We start from the raw sequence: 17234 nt of genomic DNA on the forward strand, positions 1-17234 counted from the left end.
CCAGAGGTATTGGGTGTCTTCAGAAAAACAAATTAATGGACGGGACAGCTGTCACACATATGAACTAAGTAGTTGGTTTTGACTGCATGTACGAAACCTGAGCTAGATGAAGCCAGACAAATTTCCAGCACGGACATCAGAGGGGCTCTTGATTCCCAACCCTAGTTGAAACGATGTTGGCAATTGATCCTGCTGTAGGAATGAGACTTTTTTTCAGGGATGTGGCCCCAGATTTGTTAGTCACGCATCTGTAAAATTACCTGTACTCCTTCATGAATGAGCAGCTCTTACTGAACTCAGTAGGCTTAAAGAAAAAGAGAGACACGTGATGTTGAAAGGAAAAATGGTGGTGAAATACAGGATTGGAGAAGAGGGACTTGGGATCATTTGATTAAAACACATTATATGCATGTATGAAAAATTCAATAAAAGGACATAAATGCATGTATGTTTATTTCATTTTGAGATGTATTGATTTGTGGACTGTGAGGGAAATTCAAATACTTTAATAAATAAAAATAAAACCTTGAACTATGTTTAAAAAGACAAATCTGGTCCTCCAAAATAAAAATCAGTGGAACAAGCCAAGAGCAGTATGAAATTCATCGTTTTAGTGGATGAAACGGAAAGGTCCGCGGAATCTCGTTCACCTGTTATTTTTCTCCAGACTTTGCTTTTGTAGCATATGGGACTGCTGGCTGAAATAGGTTTACCCCAGGAAGAGTTACCTCACAAAATTTTACTAGGTCCAGATTCACAAGATTATTATTTTCCATTTAAGTTTATTTTTTATAATTTCAGAGAAGTTTGATTTAAGAAAAAATAATACAACCAAAATGTAGGAAATCTGATCAAATACATGTTTAAGGATGATTTTTATTGTGTAAAAATAAGGCCATGTGAACAACTATCAGTTTATAAGAAGTAGCAGAAATTTATTCACAAGTCTTTAATTTAGGGGGATATGTTTTTTTTATTTTCTAAAAGAATAAACTCTGTTATGGGAACTTGGTTACCAAATATCAGAATTATTTTCAGGGGTTGCTCATTTCTCTTCATTTGTGTTTCCTTGACTAACATTCCACCTTCTTTGCCTTTTCTTATCAAGCCTTCTAAAAACTGAGAAGCTCTCCAAGCATACTGACATGTTTTCAAATACAAATATTCTTCCAACTAGATTTAGAAATTGCAGCAACATGACTTGGAAAATCTGGTATCTGGGAGACTCCAAACTATAAACAAATGATTGCATTTTGTTACACTCAAGCAGGGCTAAGAGTGTAAATAGTGAAGTATATTGCTGCAGCACATAAAATGGACATGCGTTTGCATCTGTCCCATAACTATGATCGTTAATTGAGGTGGTTATTTATACACACCATATAAGTCACCTGAAAGACACAGCAGTTTTATATCCCAGATTAATTTAGCACCCTCAAATGTGTAATGATGTGTGAACATTAAAATTCAAAGTGTTTCAAAGTGTTTAAAACTGTTTATTAATGTACCACAGATATTTACAAGATCTTAGTAATATACATTTTTTTTTTCTTTCCAAACAAGTCTGTATTAAGAATATGTCTTGTGATGGAGGCTGGAGAATGTATTTACAGAATGATTTGCTTCCAGAAAATTCCCAAAGATCCATAAATCGATTCATCGTGAAAGTGGTTGAATAGCAAAACAGTAAAAAATCCCAACAATTGACAGGAACTCGGTACAGGGCTTTAAAATCTGAACTCCTGTGGAACTCAAACCTGGAAAATAGAAACATCAAATAATAACCTCACATGAAATAAGACTGCTGACTGGATTAATAATACAAGACAGAAACTATACAGTCAGGTTTGTATGCAAATAATATTTTATTACATTATATTTAATTTTAATAAATGACTCCTTCTGTCACAGGATTTCATCCTGAATGGAAAACTGAAAAAGAAAAATAACCAAATTGGTGAATCCTACTAAAAGCATTAAATCTGGCCAACATTTGGTGAGTAGTGACTTCTACTTAGAAGCTTTGTGTATATGAGAACTTAATGCTACTAAAGCAAAAACAGTATTATTTCTAAGACGGACCTACTTGGAAAATGTGATTGATAAGACTTCAGTTCAATCTAAATCTTACAATTGATTTGAGATGTCTGCCACAGACATAGAAAAAAATCGATATGCATGCTTCTATTTCACTGTTCCTATTTTGAAACCTTTGACTATTTGTTAAAAAAGAAGTCCTAAATTATGTGCCAGTATAAAACTTATGAATTATTCCCTTTGTTCTTTTCTGTTATTTTTTTTCTTCCTTCATTTCTTCTTTCCTTGTTGTTTTCATTCTTTTTTTTTCATTTTTCAAATGAGGTAATAGAACGTTATAAAAATTCATGTCCCATGAGGACCTTGGGGGAGGGTTGAAGGGGAGGGGAGAGGTAGGGAGGAGAGCAGAAAAAAATGTAGAGCTCAATAAATATCAATTTTAAAAAATGTATGTTCAAAAATAGAAACAAACTCCTTTTTGGTTGTCACTCAGCATTTACACAATAATTAGAAAGTCCTGGTAACGTTGATGCTGCAGCTGCCTAGATTAAAAGTCTCTGCCAGAAACAGCAAGTCGACTTACTTGACATTTTTGGAATTCTTATTTCCTCACTGCTGCTTCCATCTCCACCATCACTGACTGTTCTTATTTCAATCAAATAGTCTTCTTCAAATGGAACCAGAAGCTCGGCAGATGTATTATTTGTTTCCAAAATATGAGTTTTGCTCTGTCTGTTTTGCCGATAGAGAATCTGTATAAGAGGAAGAGTCAAGTTAACATGGAGCTGAAGTTTGTTAAAGGTTCGGATGCTGTTATGGAGAGATATCAGAAACATGTTTTTAACAATACTCTCATTTTAATGATATTGGTATTACCACAGTGATACTCCTCATTTTGAAACACCCAGGCTTATCATTGCATTTATTTTTAAGAAACAATATTTATTTGAGAGTCTTGTTCCCACAATAAAGGTAGATTTACCTTAACTATAGGGTTTGAACATTTTAGCACCAGGATTTACTATGAAAAGTCATTGTTCAGTTTGGACTCAGGACAAATGTCTAAATATATATAAAATTATCATCTCTGGGCAGACACACAGACACACATCTGCTCATAGATAATTTCCATTACCACTACAGAAGATTACCCTGGGCACTCAGAGATGTTCTTGTTACTCAATGATGCTCTTGCAAGATTCCTTTTGTGCTGCTAAAAGCCCATATAAGACTTTATCCTTTCTTCTAATGTTCTATTTAAATTAATTCTATGACATCAATCATGTATCACATATACAAAAATAAAGAAGTATTAGCTTTTGATAGCAGTGGAGCTATCATGGAGGTTAAAAAAATAATACTGTAGGATTTGGATTTCCCATTTTCAATAGCACATTACTTCATATCCATTACAGGACCTAGAACACAGAACCATTAATATGATGAACTGAAGGCACCAGTGTTATTTTCAAGCAATTTTTAAAAATAGCCTGATAAATCCCTGTGCACAATCTTTGTTTCTATTTGATTATAACATCACTCATTAATAACATAGTTGATAAGATTACATAAAATACCAAATACTTACCTTATAGCCCAGAACTTCAGACTCATTTTCCATGGTCTTTACATGCTCCCAGTTCAAACATAATTTAGAATTTGACAGCTTCCAGGCAATGTTTGCTGGTGGTTGGCTTGGAGCTTTAAGATACAAAGTTCCAAATGAATGCTATTTAGTTCATAGTATAATGTAACAACAGGAAAAGAAAAATAAGTCCCCAACATCAGCATAAAAGGAGAAAAGATCTTTTATTGCCATTTGAAATATAACAATTATAAGCACAATAAGAGAGTTTATTCAAATTCTGGTTATAAGACAATGTCTTTTTGACAGACTTGAGAATGAATAATGGTTTGCTGAGTGCCCAATATTAATTTATTAATTATTGTATTTGAGGTTGCTTACTTTATAATACAGAAAAAGATGGAAGGTTCAGTTATTTACTGTTAGAGTTGGCTATTAGTCAAAGCACAAATTAACTGATATCAATTTATCTACATATATACAGAGACACATACATACTGGTATTCATTTCTAATACTTTTACAACCTTTATGCTGCATTACCATTTGACTGTAATCCACAAAACTAAGTTAAGGTATTGGACTTTAAGAATTTACATATGGGAATGATAATGTGACTTGTAGAGTAGGAAATCAGTTTTCCCAAAGTACACAGTGGAAAAGTAGCTGAGTCAAAACAGAAGCCTGGTTTCTTGGTTCCCATCCAGTGCATTCTCCATGATAACTTGTTGCTTCTCAAAGACTTCCCACAACATTTTTTTTTGCTATTGAAAAAAATTATGAAGAGATTTAAAATAGTTCAGCTAAAAAGCTGAGGCAGAGATAAAACAGGCCAGAAAGATGTTTCTGTCCTGAGTGTGAGGTGCTGATTGAGTCTAGCATTTAAGTCATTAGAGCAATGACAGAAACAGATGTGACTTCTTGCGCATTTTGGATCAATATCTATTTACTATCTCATGTGTCACTTAAATACGCTCAACATGCTAAACTAGGGGCATTGCTATGGGTCTCCCCAAGTCCACTCCTGATGACTTAACCCTGTTGCCAAATTTGGTGTGGGACAACTAGAGAAGTGTTTACCTAGTAATATTATGGGGCCCAATTATTATTTATTATAATAATTTCACTTCATTGAAAAATAGCTGTTTTGTGTTTTTTTAAATAAATTTTTGAGGGCACGTGTTCTTTTTTACTCTGTATCATCAACAGCTAGCACAGCGCATGGATAAAACGTTGATAAGCTGACAATAAAGATGTACTTAAAAAAGGAAAAAGAAGAAACTCCACACCATGTAGTCTAAAACTAAAACTGTGCCATGTCTTATATTTCCTTGTCATATTGAACATGCAGTGGATATTGGCATAATTCACATGTGACTAAATGGGTACATTCTATTCATCATTCTGCCCTGTGATTTAGGGTAAATTTTCATTTTCAGATCTATAGCCTTACGCATGTATTTATATGAACCAGTTTGACAGGTTGTACCCGATATTTTTTTTGACAAAATAAACCAATTTGCAATTAAGTCATAAAATATATTTGTTTATTACACACTTAACATATGCCAAAGGATATTTTTATTTATGGTGGGCCTGGTGGCAATCACACTGTTACAGTTATATTCTCTTAATTTATTCCTAGTTGAACAATATAATATTTTCTTCAGCTATAAAAGCGCTAATAAAAATATTCCCAATAGAGATCAGGGATTTAAAATCTAGTATACTCTTTGGACATGTTTCTTCACAATAATTATCAACACTAACAACATCTTGTAATCAGCACAGAGCAAAGCATATTCAGCCCGTCAGTGTCACTGGTAGTTTTATTTCCTGCAAATATCATTCATTTGTTGCTGTGCCTTTTGTCTGCTCAGCATGTTTACAGTAAAAGGAGTCCTTTCTATATCAAGTTCACTGTTGATGCAACATACAAGGAAACACGGAGCTGAGTTTTAATGTATTGAAAAACATACAGTTTTGATGTTGGCAATAACCTTGTCATTGATATGAATGCATTTCTATCTTCTATGCGGAGAATAAACTTCCCATGGGCACAACACGAGAAGCATTCCATGGAATGTATGACCAATTACACAGATTACTTACAATGTTTGGCTACTCTCACTGTCTGGATGATAGAAAAACTCTGATTTTGAGGTCAAAGAGCTGAAGTTGTTCCCAAAAGTCCTAGTTTTATTATCTCTTAAATGAGAATCAAAATTCCTAGTTTATAAATTCTTGGTTCATATGAAATACAATAGGAAGCCTCCTTCACTTTGCCATTGGTTTATATTAAAGTCTCAATGACCATTACTAGTGTCTCCTAAGCATAATGGTTCTCCACTGTCATGTTATGAAATAATCAATTTTCGATCATCCCGGAAGTGGTTTGCCACTAATAACATGAGTTCAACATTTGCAAATGATTCATTGCTTAAATATAATTATCATAATTTGAAGATTATTCTTTTGTGATCCTGCTATTGAATTCACTACATACTTATGAAAAGAAAATGTACTGAAAGGGTACAAAGGGAAGTTATGGTTTATGAACACTTTTGTCTTTATTTTATCTTTATTTAGAAACATGGCTGTCGTGTCATCTATTTGACCTTAAGAAAAACAACAACAACAGAACAACCAAAAACTTCTAAAGGTGTTTTCCAGGCTATCACCTTAATGTTTGCACTGCTATCAGTTCAGGTTTAACAGGGAGGATTAAAAGAGTGCAAATTTCTTTAATAAAATTAAAATTTCTGATACCTTAAAAAAAACCAAAATATTCATCGCATGTATCTTCAAAACATGTTATGTTGCTTGGATCATACTCATGAGTGGTAAAGTCAATAAGAAAACACCTTGTCTACTTTGTTTTAATTTTCACAGGCAATTTCTAAAGACCTAAATCATGTTCTATTAATGAAGTGACAGAGCGGCAGTAAACTAGCCCTTCATAGCTCTAATGGTTTCCCTGTAATCAATTTTTCTGTAGATGGCATTTATATTCAGCTGTAGTTCACACTGTGAACCCAATTCAAAAACAACTTCTTATGTTACACTTCTAAGTAACAGCATGGGGTTGACATTTGGGCAAGAGAGAAAGAACATAAGTGCAAGATGGAATAAAAGCTTAATGCTTCCTTTATGTCTAAATATGGATTGATTGCATATTTACAGCAAAAAAGAATCTAGTACAGAGTGCTAGTCAGTCAATGTCCAGGTCCAAACTGAGTCAAAATTAGCAAACACTTTCTGCTGCGATGTCTGTAAATAAGTTTCTACATTGGTGTTTTGTTTATACTTTTCTTTTTCTTGTGCAATTGATTTGAATTTTTTCTTCTTCTTATTTTTTGTAAATCTAACTGCTATCGAAGTGATGCCTGTGCTGATCTCAGGGCACTTGCTGTACCTCTTAGTTGTCTTAGAAATGCATTATTTTTTTTTACTAAGGTGTGGTATTTAAAAGTACATCATATGTATTGTTTGGAAATAACCACCATTCAATCATTATCAACATTATTATTATATTAAATATAAAAGATAAAGTACTAATGAGGCTTTACATATACTTGCATAAATACAGACATATATATACAGATACAGAGATCTTTTCACCTCTCAATGTTGTACGTACTTATTGAAATATACATCCCACTCCATATTCTTCTTTATGTGTATCTTAGCCTTATGTTTCTTCATGGTGTTTCTTCCAACATGTAGTAGTTTTATTGTCTTTCTCTTACTCTATGTTGTTTATCCAGTAAAAGAGACATTTTCCACAGGCAAGCATACATCAGAACTGAGGAATGTACATGGCTCATGGTGACACTACTCATTGAGTAGATAACAGAATCTTTGGATTTAAAATAAAATAATAAAGTTTTCTTTTCTCCACAGCTTTGCACTTCATGATAGTCAATCATGAGAGTTAGAGATTTTGGTAAATGTGAGTTCTCATTTTTCTGACTTAACAATGAAAGAGAAAGTAACAAATTGAAAATCTAGATGGTGACAGTTTCAATGTGTGATGGATGAGGAAATTTTTTTTTTTTACTTGCTACCAGTATTCAGAGGTAGTCTTGATATCATCTCATGGACATGGAAAATCAAAGTTAAATCCAATGATACCACTTAGAATCAGGGCTTCCTTCAATGTTTCATTAAAGTCATTTCACCTCTCATACTTTGGGTTTCCTTCTGTGGCCCCTGTTGAAAATTTCTCTAAAAAAATTCATGAAAAAAGCAAAAAGTAGCAGTAGTTTTTTTTTTCTTTTAAAATGGGTAAAAAATAAAGTAAAGCTTATAGGCTAAGTTGTGTAATACATTTTGTCACGCAACAAGCACTCACTGTATCATAGCCATTGGGTCTCCTTTAAGTATGTTATATCTTTAGTTCTCATAACAACCATGGAAGTAAGCACCATTCCCAGCTCTGATTCCCAGATATAAACATATGTTCATAATTATCATATAAAAAGACTTTGTCTGAGAAGATAACTCAGTTGGTAAGGTGGTTCTTTAGAAGACTGAGTTCAATTATCAGGATTTAAAAATGCTAGTATACAGTGCATATTTGAAATCTGTACTCTGGAAGATGGAAACAGGAGGATCCATGGTCCTTCTGGTCAGCAACTGTAGCTTGTATTTACTGTAAATTGTAGACCAGCATCTTAGTTAAGGTTTCTAGTGCTATAACAAAGCATCATGAGCAAAAAGTTAGAGAGGAAAAGTCTTATTGGCTCATACTTCTCCATAACTGTTCATCTCCAAACAAAATCAGGACAAGAACTCATATAGGACAGGATCCTAAAGGCAGGAGTTGATGTAAAGTCTACAGACAAATGCTGATGATGTAGAATGTTCTTCTTTATGTGTTGCTTTTATTTGTTGATGAATAAAGCTGTTTAAGCCAATGGTTTAGCATATTAAAGCCAGGTTGGAAATTGAACAGAGATACATAGAGAGAATAGGTGGAATCCAGAGATGCCATGTGACCAATGAAGGAGAAATATGCAAGAATATTACCAGTAAGCCACGGCCTCATGGCAATATATAGATGAATAGAAATGGGATAATTTAAGATGTAAGAGATAGCTAGGAATACACCTGAGCCATTGGACAAAGAGTGTTGCAATTAATATAAGCCTTTGGGTGTTTCTTTGGGAATGAACGGCTGCAGGACTAGCCAGGACAGAAACTACCATCTATAAATGACTACATTTCTGTCTACAAATCCCCAAATATTGTTTATAAATATTTGTTTTTATTTAAAGGATATGGTTATCAATGGTTAATGGTCACAGGGAAGGTCTTTCTAACAAAAGAAAAGGGATATAATATAGAAATGAATACATTGGTTTAAACTTTGGTTTATTGATATAAATTTAAGGTCAATTTTGTTTTATGTACATTTCTATGCTAATTTAAGGTAATATGTGTATTTAGCTCATTTAAAAATGCAATGTATTATTAAAATAGAAATTAAAAGTTAGTCATCTGTCATAATAAAACATATAGTAATATAAGTTAGGTTTTCTAGATAAACAAACATATATTACAGATGGTATTCTTCAAACTGTTCAAAGACCTACAGACTATGACACTGAAAATATTTTAAGTGCTTAGAATTTTCTTAACAGTGATACATGTCTGCTTATGGAAGTAGCAGTTCAGAGAGGTTGATGGGCATCACAAAAACGCACTATGGAATTTGCCTTGAATGTGACAAGGCTAGACATTTGGGCAAGAAATTGCTCTTGCCTGGACTTCCTGATGGTATTCTATATGAATTGAATATGCAGGTCCCACAGAAAATTGACAACTGAACTTTCCAAAAGATGGGACCATCCTTCAGTATTCCTGCTTCATAAAAGAAGTTTCCAGACATTCTGTATGACATAGAAGAAAGCAACTGAAGAACTTTGGCAGTACAAGGCAGAACAGATCTTCAAATTTCCTATTTCACAGAAAAGCCTGCCAGATATTATAGGCCAAGAGGCTGACAATGGATTCCCTAATGTTACAAAAGAATTTTGTGTGATTCTCCAGGCAGCAGTATGTCTCTGTCATTTCTAGAACTTTGAAAGTTGCTTGAAATACATTGTCTGTTCACTTAGGTAATATAATAATTAACTTTCTGGGGTCTTAGATGGTGTTGAAGACTAGATAGTTAGAATTATAGCTTTCCTTAGTTATGATAAATGATAAATTAGATATAAAACTTTAGCCTTACAAAGATATAATAGATGATAGAGTATTTTCCTTAATTTGCCACATATAAATGAACTAAATATTGTAACTATAATTCTTGCTTGATAAATGGTTTGTATATGTAATTTTACTATGTTAAATTTAAAATCTTCCTTTATAAATAGACAGAGAAGGAAAGATGATGTGGAATGTCATTTATATGTACTGCTTTTATTGATTAAGAATAAAGCTGCTTTGGACATTGACTTAGCAGAGTAAAGCCAGGCAGGAAAACCAAACGGAAATATATAGAGAGAGTAGGTAGTAAAAAAGATGCCATGTAGCTGCCAAAAGAGAAATATGCCAAAACATTACCAGTAAGCCATAGCCTCATGATGACACATACATTAATAGAACAGGATTAATTTAAGATTTAAGACTAGCTATAAATATGCCTGAGCTATTGACCAAACAGTTTTGCAATTAAAATAGTTTCTGAATAATTATTCAGGTCTGGGTGACCAGGAAACAAAAGCTCAGTCTCCATCTACAGCTTACTAATTGGCATCCCCTCACTTGCTCTGTCTGTTTTCTTATAGAACTCAGGATCAACAGTCTAGGGACAGTACCACCCACCATGAGCTGGGCCCTTACCCCATTGATTACTGATTGATAAAATAACTTACAGCTGGATCTCATGGAAGCATTTCCTCAATTGAGACTCTTTCCTCTCTGATGACACAATCTTGTGTCCAGTTGACACACAAAACTAGCCAGTTTACACATCATATCTAAAAATAATTGGATGTATTCCTGAGCTTGTCCTTTAGCTTCCAAGAAACATATATATATGTGCACAATCCTCAAACATATTGCAATCACACCAGAAACTTACAAACAATAAACATATTTACATGAGTCAAAATGATAGTTTATGAATAAGTTAGAATTCATGTCCCCATTTCTCTCACCCTGGAGTCATATCTTTTTGAAGACTGTTTAACAATAATCCTAAGTTATACGATCTCTTTTCAGATACAAATATATTGAAGAAAGGAATTGGTAGAGTTATAAAGAAGACATTTTCCTCTTATAGGAATATCAGGTTCTTTGTATATTTTGGAGATCAGACCTTTGTCAGATGAGGGGTTGGTGAAGATCTTCTCCCAGTCAGAAGGTTGCTTTTTGTCTTAATGACAGTATCCTTTGCTTTACAGAAGTTTCTCAGTTTCAGGAGTTCCCGTTTATTCATTGTTGCTCTTATTGTCTGTGCTACTGGGGTTATACATAGGAAGTGGTCTCCTGTGGCCATGTCTTGTAGACTACTTCCCACTTTGTCTTCTATCAGGTTCAATGTGGTCAGATTAATATTGAGGTCTTTAATCCATTTTGACATGAGTTTTGTGCATGGTGATAGATATGGATCTATTTTCATTCTTCTACAGGTTGACATCCAGTTATACCAGCACCATTTGTTAAAGATGCTTTCTTTCTTCCATTGTATAGTTTTAGCTCCTTTGTCAAAAATCAGTTATTCATAGGTTTGAGGATTAATATCTGGGTCTTCGATTCGATTCCATTGGTCAACATCTCTGTTTTTGTACCAATACCAAGCAGTGAAGTCCAAGGAGAGGTCCTCACATTGTTTTTTGGGCAACAGAGGAGAGGGTGCCTGAACTGGCCTTATCCCATAGCCACACTGATAAATATCTTCCATATCACCATAGAACCTTCATCTCGCAATGGATGGAGATAGAGATAGAGACCCACATTGGAGCACTGGACTTAGCTCCCAAGGTCCAAATGAGGAGCAGAAGGAGGGAGAACATGAGCAAGGAAGTCAGGACCATGAGGGGTTCGTTCACCCACTGAGACAGTGGGAGTGATCTAATGGGAGTTCACCAAGGCCAGCTGGACTAGGAGTGATGGAGCATGTGATCAAACTGGACACTCTGAATGTGGCTGGCAATGAAGGCTGACTGAGAAGCCAAGGACAATGACACTGTGTTTTGATTCTACTGCATGGACTGACTTTGTTGGAGCCTGGTTTGTTTTAATGCTCACCTTTATAGACCTGGATGGAAGGGGAGGACCTTGGAATTCCCACGAGACAGGGAACCCTGACTGCTCTTAAGACTACAGAGGGAGGGGGAGGTGGGAAGGAGGAGGGAAAAGGGAGGTGGGGAAGAAGTGGAAATTTTTAATAAATAAATAAATATGAACAACAAAAAGGAATATCAGGGACACTAAAAACTGAGGGTTTACTTAATAACATTAAAAAATAGTTGCAGATTTACCATTTATGTGTGGGTGCCACCAGACCTCTTGCCTTTTGTAACTTTGTCTGCTGTGGTTTTCTGTAGTGGACTTCATCTGCATCAAAATAAACTTTCTTTGATAAGGGATGAGAACCACACTTAACTGTGTGTATAAAGATAAACATTTAGAATGTATTCAGGAATTATGATGATTTATTAAAATAGTAGATGTAAGTTTGCCTCCAAGATCCATTACTTCACTAGCCTCAGGAGTTGATTAGGTTTATAACACTAACTCAACTTTTACAACTGAGACCAGGGATCATTACAGAAGGGGTGGGGGAGAATGAATAAGAGACAGAAGAACAAGAAATTTGTTGAGAGAAATTTTGTCTCCTAGGAATGTGAGAGAGGCTACACCCACGATGTCTGATCGACACGGCCACATAAAGAAGACCTAAGCAGTAATAACAAAGGAAGGACATGCTAATGCAAGTGGGAAATTAAAGCTTCACACGTAGACTAAGAAGGACAGGAAGCTGGGAAATGCTTAGAGTAAGAATAATGGTCTTCCCCAGCTAGGATTTTCACTTGATATTGGTTATCAAATACCAAATGATTAACCATAAATCATATACCTATAAGTAACATTGTATTGGTTAATTTTCTATTGTTGAACCCAGTGTTCAAAGCAACTTATACAATAAAGTATATAACTGTGCTTATAGTCAGAAGTTTATAATCCATGAAGACAGAGCAAATTCATGGTGGGTATGAACACCTTAGAGCTCTCATTTTGATCCACAAACAAGAGACAGAGAAAACACACAGGAAACACCTTGAGTCTTATGAAATCTCAAAGCCTACAATTGAGAGCATACTATTAGTCTTTCCCAAATAATTCCAATGGTGAGACAAATATTTAAACATAGGAGCCTATGAGGGCCTTTCTCATTTAAACCACCAGAGTCATAATACAAGTACGGAACAAAAATAATACATTGATTCAGTCAACTCATTGTAAAACAGGAGGAGGAACAGGAATACATGCTTATCTAATATTTTTCTGAAAATTATTTCTATCCATTTTATCTCAAGTTAGCAAAATGAAGTAAAACAGAACAGGGAAATTGCAGTTACTTATACTACAACAGACACCCAGAAACTGCACTAAATACCGGGGAATACATGGTAACTAAAGGCAACATAAAAGTCCAAAATCTTTGCCTTCATGTTTTGTCCTTGAGTCACTCATCTGTTTATCTATGCTTAGAGTCAATTATAATCACTCAAGACTGAAAGCAAAAAGGGAAGCCATAGCTTAGACATTCTTAACCATATGCCTCCTAAGTTCTAAGAAGTCATACCCATGGACACTGCTCTTCTAGAAGACTTAAGCTTGCTCCCATCATCTACCTGTGATGCTTATAATCATTTGTAACTCCAACTCTAAATGTACCTGTTATCCTCTTCTGACATTAGCAGGTATACACACACACACACACACACACACACACACACACACACACAGGTGCAAACTTGTGAACATAAATAAAAAATAAAGTCAACCTTTTCTAAGACAAAAAAAGAAATGCAACCCCTGTAAATAGATTTAATCAGAGTGTCTGTAGAAGGAAGAACACATAGATAGTGATCAGGCAGTTCAACATCGGGCACCACTATAAACTCCAGGCTTTGATAGGGAAAAAGTTAGGGCAAGGAGCAAAGAGTTGGTATGTATAAAATTTGGACTGAGTCATGGTTCAGTACCTAGAGTGAAATATCTCTCATCTTCTCATCCTAATGCAATATGTATCTTTCGGTCTTTTTACTACTATCCAAATATATTTCTAGTAACACTTGATATTATTTGAGCTAGTAATGTAGCCACATACATTCCTCTCTCAAGGAAAAGTAGAGGGCAGTGGGGCAAAGTATTACTAGATGTAGACAATTGTATGTGACGAATGAGGTTTCATACTGGAGCAGGAGCAATTACCTTATGGCAAACAACTTGTTAGCTTTAAAATAAAGACTGTGAAATACCTTGCCGAAACATAGCTAAGGTGATAAGTAGATCAACCCTTGGCCATGACTGTTTTTAATTATAAAAACTCAGAATTTACTAAAATTGGAATTAGGCCTTTATTATTAACTATCTCGTTGACCTTGACTAATTTATATGAAAATGCAAATAGTTTTGCTTTTTTTTCCATATACAGATGAGATGATTAAAAATCTGAAGAATAAATAAACAATTTGTCTTCTAAGAGAGGTCAGTATTTTAGTACAGTTTGTAGGAGGCAATGAAGATACTAATCTTAAGAACTATTCTTTTCTATTATAGATATAATTAAATTCCTTTCTTTTCAGAATTCCAAAAATAGCCAGGTAACCTATTTTAGTTATTGTCACATAGTGTAAAACATATCTGTAGTTATAGCACAAGCAAAGCAACCAAACAGACTCAGCAGTAAAACCACCTGGTAGGAAGGATGAAATGACCACAGAGCACATGAAATGTAACTATTCAAAGATTAGTGTCAAGACCTTGATTTACTTACGGGACTTTTTGGTTGTGACATTGACTGGGGGACTTGAGGGTCCTGTCCCGGCAGTGTTGTAGGCTCTCACGGAGGCAAAGTAAATTGTATTAGCTCTTAGACCTGTAATGTTCTTGGTTGTGACATTTCCACTGACTCTACTTTTACCAATCATAGATTCTTTGGAGTTGTCTGTCCAGTATAAGACCTAAATGACAAATACAAATGGTGAACAAGTTACTGTTTTCTGAAACTATAACAACCCCTGGAGTATTATAAGATGACAAAAGTATAAATGATAAAACATGAGTTTAATTAAAATGAACGCAAAAATAGAAAAAATAAATATTTAATATTGTGGAGAGTAAAGCAGAAATATTCGTTGATAAGAAGAGAAACTCAATATTTTAGGCTACAAAAATGATTAATGAAATATCGAAAGGTTATCAGCTTTAACCAAAGGCATAATAATTCCGACTAAAGCAAATTCCATGCCATCAACCAATTTTTTTAGTTCTGATGTTTTGGGATTATCATTTCTTTTAGAGTTCTTAGAGTCTCAGAGCAATTAATAACTAAATTTAGCATAATCCCTTGCTATGCAACAACATTGTTTCAGACACAGTGAAACAAGACAACAGAATATAAAGTTCTGTAAGAGCTCTTAAGCCCCCAAGTTGAAATTTCTATGTGTAAAGAAAGCATAGGGTGAATTCCAAAGAGGGGGAAGTGCAAATAGCTGATCTTTTGAAGAAAACCAATATTAGTCAGTAAGGAATATAGAATTTAGATAAATAGTAGGGCTTGGGGGGATGTAATTTGATATTCTAGATATTTTCAAAACCACCTGCCTTTGGAGGATAAGATGTTGTTTCTCTCAGAGGGATTATGGAAAAGGGGGATAAAAAGTAAAAGAAAAAAATAAAGATTTTTTTTAAAAGGTACTATTCCATGAAACATAAAATATCAATACCCTGACACATTGGAATTGCAAAATGAAGAACAGTAAGTGATTAATGATGTTCTTACAGATGTATTTTACTTCATTCTGTACATTTTAATTGGAAGAAATTGAGGAAGTCTGAATTGTTTTTCCCTTTGTCACTGTGGTCCCTTGACCTTGATAATTAAATATCTTAAAGTATGTAAAATTCTGTGGTTTAAGATCTACAACAGTCCAACTTTTCAACTCTTTAAGAATACAGTGACTATAATTTGAATAATTAGATAACGCAGCTTCATCATAATCTAAAGAACAGTTATTGTGTTAAAAAGAATTCACACGAGCTCTGTCCTCTCAACTGATTTTCAGCCATTACTTTGATGTATACTTGCAATGTTGTAGGCCACTCATTTTAATTAATTGCAACTTTATACTGATTAAAACAGATATTTTATAACGGCAAATTTGTTTGCTTAAGACCATCGGGAAATATTCCAATCTCCTCACGTCTGTCTTGAGTTAAAACATTGAAACTTGAATCTTTAATGCTACACCAAAGTATCTTGTATTGATAGAGCCACAGGCCAATGAAATTATGGGGAGGCAGAGGAATCTTAAAGAGGTGGTGTCCTCTAAAGAGAGACAGATCATTGATGTCACACCCTTGAAAGAGATAGTGTGACACTGTACCTGTACATATCATTTTCTGGAGGTCATGGCAAGCATTTTCCCTTTCCTGGTATTCACAGAAGCAGCATGTCCTCACTGTGGCCCCCCAAATCAATAAGCCAATTATATTCTGAATCTCTGTAACTGTGAGCCAAAATAAATTAGTAATGCTTTTATTTATAAAAAATATTTTTGCATATGTACACAACTGTGTAAAAGTATGTGCATTTGCATATGTGACCATGTGCATCTTTGCTGGTAGAGGCAAAAAAGAGCATCTCCCTCCAGCATCTCCTCACCCCTATTTCCCACATTCTTCTTTTAAAATATTCTTGTAGCTGTTTGGACACATTGGTATAAAGCAGAGTAACAACAGATGTACTGTTACATGACAGGAAAAAGGACATCTTAATAAACACCTGTGCAAAAGCTATTGTGTCATGAGCCTCTGCATATATATGCAGAGTGAAGTCAACATGGATTACCTCATAGCCCAGCACTCTTCCAGTATTTCTATTCCAAGCAATGGCATTCCAGGAAACCTCCATTTCAGAAGCAGAAAAACTCTGCACAGAAGTTCCTCTTGGGGCCAGCTGAGGTTCTACCATCAAAGGAAAAGACATCACTATATTTAATAGAGAACCTCAAGGAAAACAAAACCAAAATAAATAGGAACAAAATAAAGCATTCCAGCATTAAAGGCAGCTTACCATCTTCCCCAGAGTAGACAATGGACACAGTACTCAGGGATCCTTCTCCTTCATTGTTGTACACTCCTACTTTGACTTCAAAGGGAGACAGGGGCATGATGCTCTCATTTCTGTAAATGAACCTTGATGATTCAACAAGAGCTACCCTTTCTTTCATCCAGGTTGTTGAGCCCACTGGCCGGAACATGACAATGTATCCAAATCCCTCTCCATTCTGAAGTTCTTCTGGAATGGACTTGGGCAGAATGCAATTAACCATTTAGTCATCCTAAAGAAATCTTTTGCACTATTATTT

At 34.7% G+C, this 17234-nt stretch overlaps 1 protein-coding gene across 2 annotated transcripts in view; it reads right to left on the reverse strand.

Annotated features, from left to right (window-relative positions):
- Positions 1-1475: 1475 nt before the first annotated feature.
- LOC125403249 (contactin-6) overlaps positions 1476-17234 on the reverse strand; it is a 379648-nt gene continuing 363889 nt past the window's right edge. For both annotated transcript variants that reach the window (XM_048438486.3, XM_085686802.2), the window contains exons 18-23: positions 16940-17174; positions 16715-16830; positions 14639-14825; positions 3626-3738; positions 2621-2789; positions 1476-1757 (exon numbers count right to left, since the gene is read on the reverse strand). In XM_048438486.3, the coding sequence (XP_048294443.3) occupies positions 1657-1757; positions 2621-2789; positions 3626-3738; positions 14639-14825; positions 16715-16830; positions 16940-17174 (921 nt within the window). In that variant the 3' untranslated portion in view covers positions 1476-1656. The remainder of the gene's footprint in view (positions 1758-2620; positions 2790-3625; positions 3739-14638; positions 14826-16714; positions 16831-16939; positions 17175-17234) is intronic.

Source organism: Myodes glareolus, chromosome 3 (genome assembly GCF_982192425.1).
Source record: "Myodes glareolus chromosome 3, mMyoGla1.1, whole genome shotgun sequence".
Classification (NCBI taxonomy): domain Eukaryota; kingdom Metazoa; phylum Chordata; class Mammalia; order Rodentia; family Cricetidae; genus Myodes; species Myodes glareolus.